Source organism: Anas platyrhynchos, chromosome 3, assembly GCF_047663525.1.
Source record: "Anas platyrhynchos isolate ZD024472 breed Pekin duck chromosome 3, IASCAAS_PekinDuck_T2T, whole genome shotgun sequence".
Classification (NCBI taxonomy): Eukaryota; Metazoa; Chordata; class Aves; order Anseriformes; family Anatidae; genus Anas; species Anas platyrhynchos.
The window spans coordinates 9,009,885-9,025,690 of record NC_092589.1 but is presented as its reverse complement, the minus strand read 5'-3'; the positions used below and the strand labels follow the sequence as shown (position 1 = coordinate 9,025,690).

At 38.1% G+C, this 15,806-nt stretch overlaps 1 protein-coding gene across 4 annotated transcripts in view; it reads right to left on the bottom strand.

The window, feature by feature from the left end:
* KIF16B (kinesin family member 16B) overlaps positions 1-15,806 on the bottom strand; it is a 138,703-nt gene that overhangs the window by 31,763 nt on the left and 91,134 nt on the right. For 3 of the 4 annotated variants that reach the window (XM_072035271.1, XM_072035270.1, XM_038176652.2), the window contains 2 exons: positions 15,522-15,644; positions 8,572-8,661 (listed from right to left, as the gene is read on the bottom strand). In XM_072035271.1, the coding sequence (XP_071891372.1) occupies positions 8,572-8,661; positions 15,522-15,644 (213 nt within the window). Of the gene's footprint in view, positions 1-8,571; positions 8,662-15,521; positions 15,692-15,806 lie in introns of those variants that run through there. The other variant, XM_072035273.1, reaches the window with a different exon arrangement.

Here is a 15,806-nt window from a genome sequence, read left to right as displayed (position 1 = left end):
ATGCCCCTCTTACAGACAGCTATTATCCATCCGAAATTGGTAAAACAAAATGAGTATTTCGATACTATGCAGATTTACTAGATAATTGAGCAGAGCTTTGAAAATCAGATTATCAAATAATCAAAGCAATTATCCCGTCAAATGCTTCATGAATTATGAGACGAAGGACTCACCCCTTTCAAACTCTTCTTTTTTCAATTTCTACCTTGTTAACATGTAAGACTTGTGCACAGCACAATCAGTGAAACCTAGCATTCGATTTCTGCCTGCAGGTTAACCTTGTCTTGTGCTGAATTTATCCGGAGACCTATAAAGCCAATGGCATTTTCCCACGGAACTGTTTGGAAACTCACAGGTTTCATTAGCTGTTCAGGACAGACCAAAAAATCAAAAAAAAAAAAAAAAAAAAAGGTTGTCATTGACCAAACCACAGCAGGGAAGGTGGAAATAGGATGAGGAATTGAGAGAAACTACTCTGCGGAATTGCCTCTGCCAACCCAAGAAAACTTTGCTGCACAAACCTAGCATACCAAACAACAATTATTGCGAATGAATCCCAAAGCCAGGCTTTCGCAAGGCTCTTAAACATTCAAATTCAGTTTTATGATGCAAAATTCAGACACTGAATTAATTTTCCCACTGGAAATTAATAGGGAATTGTACAGTATGCTGGAAGCGACTATGCCAGTGGTTTCACTGTGCCTCAGATGCTCGTGTCCTAGTTGGCAACTATGAATTCAGACAGGCCACATGAAATAAATACACTTCTCTACATTCGAACCTGCAATGAACTATATGATGTGGTTAGCAGGGATGGTTTTTACACTTTATTTATGGGAACAAATTCTCCTGTTCATATACATTTGCAGACTGACATACCAAGCAAAGTGCTAAAAATTCTTTTGAAAACAGCAGCAGCAGAAAGTCTCACGCTACGGAAAGAAAGGCCAGACGAAGCATTTAGGGATCTACCACTTCAGTTACTTCTGTAGCTAATGGCAAGCTAAGGCTGACATGGCAGCACTATGTATACAGACCTACAGGCTCTCACCATTCTCTGAACATTATGTAATTAGCAATGTGAGCTGAAAAAGTGTATGTGACAAAATACGCTTCCTGTGTTTGTACTTCCTGGCTGTTAGAGGTGACAAGAATATAAATGCTAAAATCTAAAATTATCTATACCATAATTACTGTAATTTGTACTGAATAAAGGTGAAGGCTATAATCACATGCTTGTATAATAGTATTATAAGGTTTACATACAGATATGGATTCTAAAGATTACTACTATATTTTTCGTTCAATATTTATGGAAAGATACATTACTGTGGAGAGCAAAGTCCTGGGAGAGAAAGCAAGAAATAAGGTCTGCCAATACTTGGTCTGTTTTTCAAAAACTATTTTCCATATGCTTTCCTATACACATATAATTCTGCCAGATGTGTTATTATTGTTATTATTATTATTATTGTTAGGCATTGGAATGCGCTGCCCAGGGAAGTGGTGCAGTCACCATCCCTGGAGGTCTTTAAAAGCCATTTAGATGTAGAGCTTAGGGATATGGTTTAGTGGAGGACAGGTTAGTGTTAGGTCAGAGGTTGGACTCGATGATCTTGAGGTCTCTTCCAACCTAGAAATTCTGTGATTCTGTGATTATCACGGCACTCGCTATTTACAAGTACGTAAGTGTTGCAAACAATTTGCATGTTAACCTGTGCTCAAATATCCAGTTCTCTAAAAAACGACAAAAACAACTTTTAGACTGTTTATACATGCTCGGTGTTTGTCCTAGCATTAGCATGTTAGATTTACTACTATTTTATTACATTTTTGCGTTGTCATTCCATTGTTATTACATTTCCACTGCATAAATAAAAACCTACAGTACATACTCTTAATTATTAAAAAAAAAAAAAAAAGTAATTTCAAGATTGATGGTTAGTATCCAGAAGCATCTGTTCAGTCAAGCAACAAAGCATCAACAAGTTCATTTTTTCACTGGGTCAAATTTTCAAATGCAAAATAAATCTTAAAATATTGTTAGATACTATGCTCGCTAAGAGACATGGAGCTGGTAGAAACTGAAAGAACCTGAATTAAGAATCCACACATAGGCAAAAACAGACTTTTTAAAATAACGAGATAACATTTGCAGCAAGATTTCTACCATCATGTTCATTACTGTATGCTACACCCTGCTCTCTAGAGCATATATAAACCTGTGATTTTAACTTGCTTCTTGTTCACAAGTTTCTAAACATCAGTCTCAGCAATCACTGAACTTGTGAAAGGATTGGGACTTTGGTCACAGCAGGATCGAGCCTTCGGCATAAGCATTGAAGATTTCAGAACAAATTCATTTTAAATATTGTCTTAGAAGTTTTTAGTTTTTTACAGCCACAGTCCTTTCCATTTCCTACAATAAAGGCATCGAGAATTTTGCATTCGATACATATGTACGACCTAAATCTTATATATTAATTAAGTATACCATTACTGACGCACCAGTAAATGACAAAATCCAGTGGTAAAACCAGCAGAGCTTCTGGCAGACCAGCTGTGATGCAACAAGCTTTTGTCTTCTGCTGCCAAAGCAGCTCCTAAGCTCCAGAAACTCACCAGTTACATAGCAACTGGCTCAGCAGCCCCGCAAGCCAAGTGCCTCAAAGTTATTGCTTCCTCATCCTTTTCCCTTTTGAAGTAATCCCAGGAGATTAACACAGTTTTACGTTTAATGAAACGCTACAGCTGCACAGTTACAAGTCAGAAAGTGGAAGCAGTCAGAAAGCTAAGATCGCAGCTGAAAAGCTGCCCTAACTGCTCTGCACAAGGTACGTCGACCTAGTGCTGGTCGGGGTTTAACTTCCCTAATTGTGTTCTTTCTTAGCTGGGAGAATTCTGCATCTCAGACAAGATTTTTTTTCTTTAAACTATTACACAAATACACAGAGCTCTCCCAATTACTTTATAACTATCAGAAGAACAACAACAAAATTAACAAACTAAATCTCCACTAACCATGTCTTGGAAGTTACCAAAAAGTTGTATTTATCTGTCAGTGACCCTTTTGATAATCTCCAAACCTATGATTATCAAAAATCAGTGGCTTCACTTCATATTCATTCCCTTCTCATTAACTGTGCTGGCATTTCATGTTGAAGATTTCTTCCACTTCTTACTTATCAAGAGCAACAGAGGAATGGACCGCTTAAAAAGTAAATGAAGATCTTTTCCTTCTCTGGTGGTCATCCAAAAGAGGAGAATGGAGGCAAAAGGAAAGGACCGTGAGATCAGTCCGTGATGGCTAAATAAATAGTTCATGACTCTTCAGTCATTACTAAAGGGCAGAATTACTCCCAATAATAAGTGAGAGTAGAGAACTTGAGAAAGGATTAGAAAAATGGTGTTGTATCTTAATAACGTGCACCTACATAAAGTTGGGTCATTGCAGGCAGCATGGCTGGATGAAATAGGAACTGGATTCACTGAGATACAAAACATTTCTTACATCAACTTTGAAATAAAAAGTATTTTTAGTAAAAAAGGCAAACTACTTCGGACTTTCAAAAACCTGAAGTATTTAAAATATTTTAAAAGCTTGCAACAAATAATTTGAATTCAATATATATTTTAAAACTTTCACATACCATTTCTGACAAACTTGAGAAGTACTTTCTGCTCTTCGAGTTTCATGCAATTCTTATGCAAAGCAAGAGTCTATTAACACCAACAATTGAGTCTGCTCCAACAGAGTTAAATTCTGCTACACAGATCTCTGATTAGCAGAGGATATTTTCTTCAGAAGTAAAAAGAAGACATATGGCTCTCATTGACACTACCGATACCAGCCTTTCCTCCAGACATCTAGACTGAAAAACTAAAACCAGACAGACAGCATGTTGACCTAATGGCTATAAAATACAATCTTTACTGTCCCATACGTAATGTTCCTGAAAAACCCGACCATCCAAGCAACGTTCCCACAACTGCCTGCAATCCCAACTTCAAGATTCACGCTATGTGTTACTGCAATCTATCTCGCACACTCATGCCCCTGGCTGGGAACAGCGTATGGGGAGACCCAGGTCAGGTGGCAACTTTGGATCGAAGATTTAAGCTTAGGTAGACATTGCCGCTGCTTTGGATGTGGATATTATACATCCATTTGGTCATGGAACATGACAAAAAGCAGACTAGTGGAAGGGAAGCTGGCTCAATTATGATCTACAATTCTTCAAAAATCATAACCAGTCTTTTTGTGCTTTCGACAGTGAAAGATGTGAAAATATATTTATAGTCAGACCTCCATACATCATATACAGATACAGAAATTATTAAATTCTGTTCAATGGGCTAGAAGTCAACAGCTTTAGCACTTCAGAAATGTTGCCTACACACATCCTTATCTTCATGAATGAACCTGTAAATGCAAATATACATTTTTACCGCTCTTTGGCTATCTCTTCATGGATTTACTAATATTTTAAGACAGAGACTCATCATTAAGCTTAAAACGTCTTGATACTAGGTGCTTCCCGTAACGGCATTTAGAGACTTCCACGCACGTGAAAAATTTAAAGAGTGATGGGAAACTGTAAGCAAAGCCTACACTGAAAGCCCCACGAACCATGGCTCCTCCACACAGATGGAGGTGGGAACAAGGGACCCACACATGCATGAGCCCTTCACCAACCCTGGATTCAGGTAAGGAATGATAAATAGTCGATTGTTCCTCTGCTGTCCTTTGAAAAGAAAGAAGTGACAAGAAAGCGATGAGAAACGGGGAACACTGACCATCACAGATTTACAACACTCAAACTTGAATAACTAGCAGAGAGAGGAGAGAGCATCCCCCTCATCAAGGCAGGGATCAGGAAGGAAAAGTTTTCTGTAGCAACCAGCAATCCAGTACAATTCAAAACTGCGAACCTCTAAGAAAAGATGACGAAGGAAAAAAAGAGAATCTTACACTGAAAGTTCTCACATCTCAATTAAAGAGCCCATTCACTCCTGTTTCTGAGTGATGACAAACAAAAAGTACATTAATTACACAGACCACTGCAACTGAAAACCAAGGTATGATCTTAATTAAATTTCAAAATATAATCAGAATGTCATTAACAAATGAGGAGTGTAGCTGGGTAAATGGCAATTGTGTAGGCCTAAAATAAATAAATAAATAAACAAACAAACACTGTTAACATGCTGGTATTTATCTGCCTCTGGCACAATCTCACCCTACTTCAGCTTCCTCAGTCTTTCAGAATTTGCACGTGACACATTTCAGTTAGATACACAGCTCTCACCACCCAGTTATTTACATAACAAGGAATGTGCAGGCATATAAAATACAATATATTTTGAGACTGGAAGACAGACAGTTGCTGCCTCTGAAAAGATAGACATTTTTTTTTTAAGCCTTCCCAATAAATCAGTTTTCCAATGCATTCCTTTGGGAATTCAGTGACAGCAACATGAAATGCGAGATCAGCAAATTATTAAAATACTGATGTAGTAACTCACAGCCGAGCAGCTAATGAGATGTAAAGTTCACTTCTAAAAGCAGGGCACTCATATATTAAGCACCATCCACCATATTTTCCCTGTTCATTATAAATATTAATTTAGAGTTGGAAGGTGAGCGATGCAAAATAAAACACATCTCTGATGGCTTCTGATAATATTGCTTTTAAGAACCAAATTTCTTTGGAACAAAATATAGTAACTACAAATGCAACTTTGCCAAGTTTGGTATTAAAATGTATTTTAGTGTCATAATGAATGCCAAATTAAGTCACTGACAAATCAGCAGGAGACAGATGACTTTCAATTTGCCGAACAAACCAAACTCCTACTCACTTTGCAAAAACAATCCAAAATTATCATAAAGACTATTTTAAAAAGGTAAAAATATGGAAGCCATCAATCATTCACATGTGTAACATTGATAATGAAATTCCTTCAAAGAAAACAAACACCAAGTGTTTACTCCAGTGCACAACATTATAAGTTTCATCCGTCACAATGTGCTTGTCCCCTCCAACAAACAAAGGCACCCATCGTTTGTGGAAATGCTGATGAGCAGAAGAAACCAGCTGTGTATTAGTGAGGTTTCCTCTGCCCACAAACTTGCCATTTATTTGTGGGGCCTCAAAGTCTCAAAGCAGAAGTGGACACAACACAGCAGCCTGTACTGTATAAAACAGAGAAGACAACATCAGTGTTGCAGGGAACGGGGTTTCCAGAACAGGTACTTCAGTGACAGGGAGAAAACTACCACAAACGCAGTAGATGACACGATGAAACACTTACCTCTCTTCTCTTGAACTTTAGAATGCTTTATACTTAGCAAAGATATGCATATTGAACCTGACTGATAATTTACCCGACTCTGTTTTAAAGTGGAGGCTAAATAAAAACTGGAAGAAGATGCTAATAAAGCCACAGATCTGTTGTTTCAGAAAGTAACAAAGCAAACATTTCTGTCATGCACATTAGAAGCCAAAGCACATTAATGTGCTTCTTCAAAGAGCACCATATTTTAGCAAAAGGTATACTGACAAACTTGTAAGGCTTGGTATTTGCTCTGACTTACACAGAAACTGTTGAGAACAGAACAGATAACTCGGTAAAACACACTATAATACATCTCCTACATGGAAGTTAGAAATTTAATCATCTGTATAGTTAAACCAATAATTCTGTTAATGTAGTTGATGTAAATCTCAATGAATTTACCTAAGACCAGATAGATGGCAACACAAAAAAGCCAATAAAAAAGAAATTAGCACACTAAGATGGGAAATAGACTGAGATTGCCAGCATGACGGCACACAGAGTGAAGAAGCAAAAAATAATAAAAAACAATTATTTCAAGCATATATTCTCCATATTTGGGAAAGATTTACCTGTAATTGTTCTCAGGAGATGCACGGATATAATATAACACCAGGGCCCCTATGCCTCTTGCTCAAAGCTGGTAAGATACCTGCAGAAGGCGTTACCGCCTTTTTTTCTGACCTCCTAATACCACTCCTAAATTATTATGCTTCTTCAGAAAAAAATAAAACAAAAAAACCTCCCCGCTGTAACACCAAAAAGCCTGACTTTTTTCAGCCTGTGAGTCACAAACGCTTAATTCAAAAAGCTGACAATAACATGCTGCAGCACAAAGGACATTTTAATAGAAGCTTTAAGAACATCGGATTCCTCCTGAATCTGATTACTACATGCTGCAATGAAGTTGATCTCCCTCTGACATAATTGAAAAAGTCAAATACAATTGTTCCTCAATGTACTGTCATGACTCTGAAAAAGACTACTTGAACACATTTTCCTAAATGGGGAAGCTCAGTCTGCAGAGGGATATAGGTAACCTTTTTCTGTTTCACCTGCATGACTGTCTAGCCATCTTTTCAGGAGCTAGGATATTAGAGTAAATCCTAGATCTCTGACATCCAAGAGGAAACAGCAACTTACTTGGATCAAAAATATCACTGTGATGTTCATTCACAAATAATATTCTTAAAAGCTTTTGTAGAAAAAGAATGTTTCAATTTTCTCTTCATAATTCATTTTGCCCTTTTAAAACTTCCTGACAATCAGAAAAGATGACTGTAATTTTCTTTTCCTTAGGTTTACATTTCTTCAGATACTTGGCGTGTGGTAGTTTCAAATTCTGGTTTTCGTTCTTTTTTGGAATTAAAATGATCTTCAGTTTCTGAATCTCCACAAGACACAGATTCTGGATACTTTACTCTTTAAACCTCAAGGTCTTCCCATGCTTAATTAGTTTTTAGCTTAAAATTACATTAGGGTAGACCAAGAAAGCCTTCACACACTATTGAATTGTGCTCTCTCAAACATTAATGCATTACTATATAGCATTTGAACACACAGCCCAGGCTTCTTTACTTTTGACAACTCTCAAATCAGGATCACTTCGCTCACTTGAATGATTTATTTCTTCTAATATCCAATGGAACAAGGAGAAAGGAAACAAAGTATGAATAATTAAAAGCTAGATGTGGAAACCAAGAACCGTAATTCTACAAATGCTCACTCCAATGAACTAAGGCTCTGTCAGGCACAGCTCCTCATATCCTGAATGCTCAAAGTCTCAGAGGTGGTCAGAAAGATCAATTTTCCATTTTGCAGAAACCTGGAAGCCACTATTACAAAAGGGTATCTGTGGAACAACGCACTTCTTTTAAATGAGGAGTTGTCAGGATGACATGATATGACTGCAAGTATTTTGCAATGAACAAAACAGCAACCTCCAGGGAACGACGCCAGTCAGCAGTAAAGGGAATTAATGGTTAGAGGCAGCACATTTAGTCGCAGTTTTCACTGTAGCAACAGCGTGCAACAATCCATCCTTGCTCTAGCAGCCTTGGAGGTTCAAACTACCAAAGGGCTTGCCAATCTTACTAGAAGTATATGGCTAAGAATAATATTTTTGTGTAAGAATCTTTCAAAAAACAAAAACCAGCCAACCAACCCTACTCCCCTCTGCTGCCCATCTCCATCTCCAGCCTTTCCTGCAAAAGGACAATTACTACGACTTACCTCTGGGTACTTCAACTTCAAAGTTTTATGCATTTCCCGAAAACGACTATATCGCCTGAATACTGTCCACGTCTCATCCAGGACTGTTATCTGTATCAGATAATATAAAAAGAAAAAACAGAAGTAAAACTACACAACATACTACACAAAACGGTGTGCAGTATACAAGGTTATCAGATCAAAGTGGGTAATTTTAGTTTCCTTAAATTCCGTAGGCTTTTATAGGTTTACTTCTTTTTTGTTATTACACTGACAGAGGTTTTTGTTTTGTTGTTTTTAAAATCAGGATAACCGATTGCAAATTAAAAAACTGAACACACGTATTCCACATTCCAGAGTGGTTTGACAAGCCTGTAAACACATTAAAATATCCCCAATCACTCCTTGGTACAGTTATGACACTCACAGCATTACAATCAGTGGGTGTTCCACTAATGAATATCACCCATCACGAGTGTAGTGTAGCCTCCCTGTATGTTCATACGAACTCCTATATTCTCATACGCGTATGTATACATGTATGTAGAGATACACACAAATATATTAAATACGTTTCTCATACACACAGTTCATTACCATGTAGAACGTCGTTCCAATTTGCATGGTAAATATATTTTATATATATATATATATATAAACATATAAATATGAATATATATAAACCTATATGTAGGTTTATATATATTCATATTTATATAGGTTTTCAGTAGAAGATATTCCTTTAAAATACTCTGGGCCTGTGTCATCAGTATGTTGATGAAAACCCCATTTACAGAGGAAAATTCATTAAAATTAACAGAAATGTTCCTGTGAAAAAGCAACAGGAGCAAAGAGGAAGGCACTCCAACTACCCACATTTGCCACCACTTATATACCAAAACCTCACTGGAACTGCAAAAGCAAAATAAAAATTTCAGTAAAAGAATTTTTTTTTCACTGCCTGAAATTAGGTGTGATGAAAGAAATCTCTATGTGGGTCATAAAAGTGGTATGACTGGAGCCTTTGATTTTACAACAAAGTCCTTCCGTAGCTCTGATGATCCAAGGCTATCACAAAACGATGCTAGAGGGAGAGGTGGGCATTTTTCTACACCGACTAGCATTGCTGGAGAAAAACAGCTGGCATTGCCTACACCTGTGTACTGGGTCTTCTTCTTGTTGTGGTGGCTTTTTTGTTGTTGTTGTTTGTATTTGTTTTAAATCCAATGGGCCTCTGTCTAGCAATGATCTTGCGTGTGATCAAAAATAAGTATGTTCATAACACGCATTTTACAAAGCCGTGTGCTTGGCTTTTAATAATAAAGGGGCTCCTAAAATGAACAGGCAGCTCCCTCACTGCTGAGCATACCACAGAGTTACAGGGTTATGGAAAACAGGAATGGACCAGGATAACTGAGTAGGATAAAATGAAAGCGGGACAAGAAAGCCAGAGGAAGCCAGCAACCAAGAAACATTGCTGCCAGCTGCTAACTCAGGCTTTCAACAAGCTGATTTCTCGTACACCCTTCCCCATCTCCTCTGCCCTTGTTGGGGCATACAGAACAGTGAAACTGGGAGAAGTGCTTTGGAAACCAAAACATATTTTGTCGTATGACATCAGCAACCAGTTTTTGTTGTGTTTTCCAATTTTTAGCTACAAAGATACGCAAACAAAACTGGACTTTTCAAAATATACACTTTTCACAAATATGTACTTTTTACAGATAGCAGTTGGACTACATGATCTTGGAAGGTCCCTTCCAACTGAACTAGTCTGTTCTAAAGCGTATGTTTTCCTAGCCTATCTCCTCAATGCAAATTCGTTATTTCTGATGAAATTCATCTTTCATGTCACCAATAAACTTGACTGCTACTAGGATGTCTGTATGATGGTCTATATTCCCTCATAAAAAAAAATCATGCAGTTTCCCTCCCTCAATAGACTGTTAGCAATGTCTCAAGCCTTACAAATCAAGTGAATGGATTTAACATGCATAGGCAGGTTTAACTACAAACAGAGTAGCAATTCAGGAATATGCATGCTAGGCTGATCTTGATTAACCTATTAACCATTTTGTTCTGAGTAATTACTCAGAACTCAGTAAAGCGCTTTGTGACTTAAATGTTCGAGTAAACATTAGCATGCGATGGATAATCATAAAATAAAGATGCGACTCATTATTTCTGCTTTGCTTTAATTCTGTATTGCCAACTGAATTGTGAAATTCTGCTGTGATGGATTTCATTTGTACAGTCTCGATGCAGAAGTGACCTCTTTTTTCCCTAGAGCTCTCCCAGAAGCGTGCCTTTAGGGGAGCAGTCTAGCACAACACATCCAGGACTCTTCCAGCTGCAAAGCCTGGGGAAGGGCAGATACGTCAGCTTGCCAGCAAAGTCGTGTGTGCATGACAGATGTCTACGCGATGGGGCAGTGTCGAATTTATCCAACTGCCTGCAGTCAATTTTATTAAACTTCTTAAGGGAAGCTAATAAATACAACTGTTTTAACTATCTCTTCAGGAATACTTGTTAGAGCTGCACAGGAAGGAAAACAGCAAAGCCACAGACAGATCTGCGCTGCCTAGGACCTGATGCTGGCTCTCTAGGGTGTTTGGTGGCTTGGCTCGACTTGGGCCCCTTTGTGCTCTTCATTTACTTTCCCAGTTCATGTATGAGACTAGCAAGTAAACACACTCCAAAATTTTATTGTTGCTAATGATGTTTTTTTCCCCTTCATTCAGGTGAGATGCCATTAGCCATTCTCCCCTTCCATACCAGAGATATTATTGGAAAATGAATTTCAAAGCTGAACAAAATCTTAACCATTCCCCAAAGCTCCACAGTAATGTTGTTAAAACAGATGGGACCAAACTCCACTCCTATAAACAGGAAAACAATAGTGCACACGACACAGCAGTAACATTGCTAGAACACTGTCTTTTAATCCTACAGCTGATACAGCCAGTTTGGTCTGGGATTCCTTTCCCCCTATTTAATAAAGATGTATGACAGGTAATATAAACTTGCTACGTATGGGACTGGGACAAATGTAGATCTTGTGAACAGTAACAAGTAAAGTAAATTTGGATAGCCATTGACTTTTTGTTTGTAATTTACTAGTAGTTAAAGTATTTTCTTAATTAAAATATGCACAGTTGAGTGTATCTGTAAGATATTTTGAAATCATTCTTATCCGGACACTTAGGCGATCTATGAATACAGCATATGAAAATCTAGAACTTGAAATGTAGTAAGGAATTTATCCAGACCTGTTTCTTGGAACTTGTTTTGAACAATCTTTAAATGTCAGTTCAATTGCGTTGAGGGAAGGCTGGGCTTTTTGTTTGTTTGGTTGGTTGGGTTTGGTTTCTTAGTTTTTGTCTAATTAAGGTCCACATAGGGCATGCATCTTTTCCTTTAAGAGCTGTGTAATAATGAGCACTGCTTCTGCTTTACTCCAAAATTCTGCAATAGCTCATAAAGCTCAGGAGAAAACAATGTCCAAAAATACCAACACGCTGAGCAGACCCACCACAGCACTTGGCTGAATGGATCTGGAAAACAAAACAATACTGCTTTGGGGTGCGTCTGCCTGGATCTTCTGTAGAGAACATATCAATGATGACTGAAAGACTTCAAAACACAAGAAAAAGACAGTTTTGATGAAATATCAAACAGGATAAAGAAAATGAAAGGAGTCACAACAACTAGGGAAAGCTGAATAAAAATGAAAAGGCTTATATATACAGAACTTTGGTTCTTGTCAAAGGAACCCCTGCAGGGCTGTGCTTGATTCCTGGCTTGGCTTCCATCACCTGCCCTCAGGAGACCTTCTTGTGTCATCGAGCTGGAGGTTCCCCCTTCCCTACCACCTTGCTGCTCCTTCTGCCTTCCAAATGTGCTGCCTTTAACCAGAGGTACTCTCTGAAACAGATGCCAACCATCTTTACAATGTAGAAAATCTTCCCAAGTGCTGTTTCTGCTGTGGCCTTGCCTGAATGTTCTGTGCATCACAGCAACATGAGAGGAAGAGGAGAACATAAGAGCAGGGTTCTGGTATTCTAATTCAGGTCTACGATAACTAGGTTTAGATCTGATTAAGTTACCACTGCTTCAGCACATCTTTAAAGACTGCATATAAAACCGTTGCCCAAATGGAAGTTTATTTGGAAATTTAACCATTAATATTGAATATTTAATAGCAGATCATAAACAGCTCCATGATTTCTCTCGCTGTAAAAGAAGATGCTAACTTTAATATAGAATGTTTTTGCTTCTATTGCAAATTTTCTCCTATAGGTTCTCATGGGTCTTGCTCAATACCTTGGCATGTGACATATCTATTGACAGAGCACCTTGATGGTTCACTCTCAAAGGTTATATATGTCTAGATGGACAAGATGCTGCACCTGCACTGAAATTATTTTTGGATGGTATATCAGGGTTGAAACACTTATGAACTGACCACAATGCTGCTACGAAGTGTAAAACTTATTCCCTCTCTTTTAGCATATTATATACTTTTTCACCTCTTATATACTGTTTCATGTCCTGACAATAAATTTATATAGAATATTTTTCAGATTTGTTTCTCTATGCAGCAATAAGCCAGCATTTATCTACAACGATTAGAAACATCTGCTGATGAAAAAATACTTCTGAGATATGTAGGATTCAAAGGTTTGGGGACTGTCTTACAATGCAACTCCATCTCTTCATTCTTTGGTGGGTAACTCTGCTGTTACGTGCAAATGGGTCAGCTACCCATGTTCCCAACAAGAGCAACCTTGGTAAACAAAGCTCATTTGGATAGCAGCAAAGGGAATGAGATCAACACCACTCCAGCTCCTTCCCCAGACTGATGTACAATCTAATATGCCATCACCTGAAAATTAACTTGAGCAAAGTAAAGCAGGACTAAAATAAGGAATAATTTCAACAACTGACGCTGCACCCTGAGCCATCAAGAAGGGGCAAAACAGGTACACATTCTTTCCTCCCTGCCTGTAGAAAGACAAATCAGAAATTTCTCTGCTGGGAAAACATTTAACATAGAAAAGTTTGTGGATGCTCTGCAGATTGCAGCTTGGAGCCAAATCCTGACCACAGCAAAAGCAGCCCAGTGTGACGTAGACCTGGAGGCAAATGAAAAGCAGCATACACAGCTGATCGATTTGTGTAAGGGAGTATCTGTAAGAAATATTCCAAAGACTGCCAAATTAAGGTCCATAGGAGCTGCAATAAAAATATTGCTCTAAGGAAGTTGATAGCAATGGAATACAATTATTAAAGTGATAGCCCATTCCCTACTCTGTATGTCATCATTCCCTTGCTTTGAACTTCATCAAAGCAGTTATTTAAGCAGCAGTTTCTTTCATAGGCAGCCTAGAAATGGCACAGGAGAAGCAGCAAGATGATACCGACGAGTACGACAGAAGAGAACAGCCACTCCAAATACCCTGCTCTCAGCCACAGGATTGCATCAGGTCATTCCATGCCTTCAGAGAGGTCAGTCTGCAAGTCTTGCTCCTCATGGCAACAAAACACCAGCATCTGCTGAAGCCTAGTTTCATAAGCATTTGTACCTGTTCTTGGGACATCATCCTGTTCTTTGCTAGTTAATAATCACATTCCTTTTAAATTTTTCCCCATTATCTTTCCTTCCAAATAAGTTCAAGTCTTCCTTCATATATTCTTTAATTATCCCTCTATCCCAGGACTTTGCACGTGCTTCTGTGGGTTTTAGGGATGAATGGAGAGTACTCGGAAAAGAAATCCACTGATTGTTACTAAAAGGACAAAACATTTTATTTTTTTTTACCTTTACTAACCATTATCCAGTTTTGTAAACCTTATCTGCTGAAAATAGAAGGCAACTATAACAGTCCTTGGGGCAGTTTCACATGCATTTTTACTTAGCATCTCAGATGGCTACTGGGCTTTCACTGGCCCCAGCAAAGTCAACACTCAGAAGGCAGAAGGAAGTATTCCATCCACAAAAAGTGTAGTGTGTTTCAAGATGAAAATTTAATTAGCATAAAATGAGCTAAAATTGACCATCTTAATGAAAGACTTTGCAAAAGAGACCATAAGCATAGTTCAAAAACAGCCTTGCACTGTATGAAGGCAGGTCACTCCAACTTTCACCACCTAATGAAGCATCTGGCAGTACATTCAGCGAAGAAGGCTGCCAATTCAGTCTCTGATGCCATGTACATCAGTTATGCTACGTGTCCACATGCACTGAGAGCACATTTCCAATTAGATTTCACATCTTGCTTTGAAAAAACACTGGCTTAGTACCAGAGGAAACATAATGAATATGCATTTTTTTCCAGCATTTCTGCACAGAAGATTAGCTGAGAAAGACACTAGAATGAGGGGAAAGAGATAACAGTTTGGAGAAGGGAGACCTATTGTAAATGAAGAATCAGAACAACCAAGGGCCAGAAATGAACTCTTGTTGTGGATAAGTGAAAAATACTTAAATTAGGCTCTCATTACTACTGGTAAGTATTTCAAGTCTAATAAATTTCTGTACCTTCCGCTTACATCTCAGTAAGACCTGGAAATGTCCATCCAAAGAGCCTGACCACCAACTTGCTGTGAACAATTGACTCATCTAGAAAATACTTGTCTTGAGAGTATCATGTATCCTTTATCACATCCCCTCATCTCATATTTCACAGTACTGAGGCCACATAGACAAAGGACAAAAATTGCACATTTGGAATCTGTTTCCTTGGGGTTAGTAAGGTGATTTCTGGAATCTGGAGGTTCTCAGGCATGTTTCCTATTGCTGGTTCCACCTTTGCTAAATGTGATGTTGTCAGAGAGAACATCAGTGACTGGACAGAGAGAACTAGAGCTAACTTCTTAAACAAAACATATTTTTCTGTTATTATTGTTACTACGACGCTACTGTTGTAGAAATACAAAACATCAAGGAGAAGCAACTGAAAAGCACTTACCTTTATTTCAAACTCATAGTGTTCATCCTTTCCCTGCCCACACAGGACATAGCGCGGAATACTAATTTTAATTGGGTCCTTTAGGTCATCTGGATTTGCTCCCAGAGAACGACAGACCATCCGCTTTCATATGCATACCAAATAGGGAGAACAAAGGAAAACCAAAATCACTACATAAAGAAGAAGAAAAAAAAAACTTCACTAAAAAACAAGAAAACATTCGAAGCCAGAAGAGCTGGGACAAGAGAGTATGAAGGTGGCAGAAACTATTTTGAAAATGAAGGA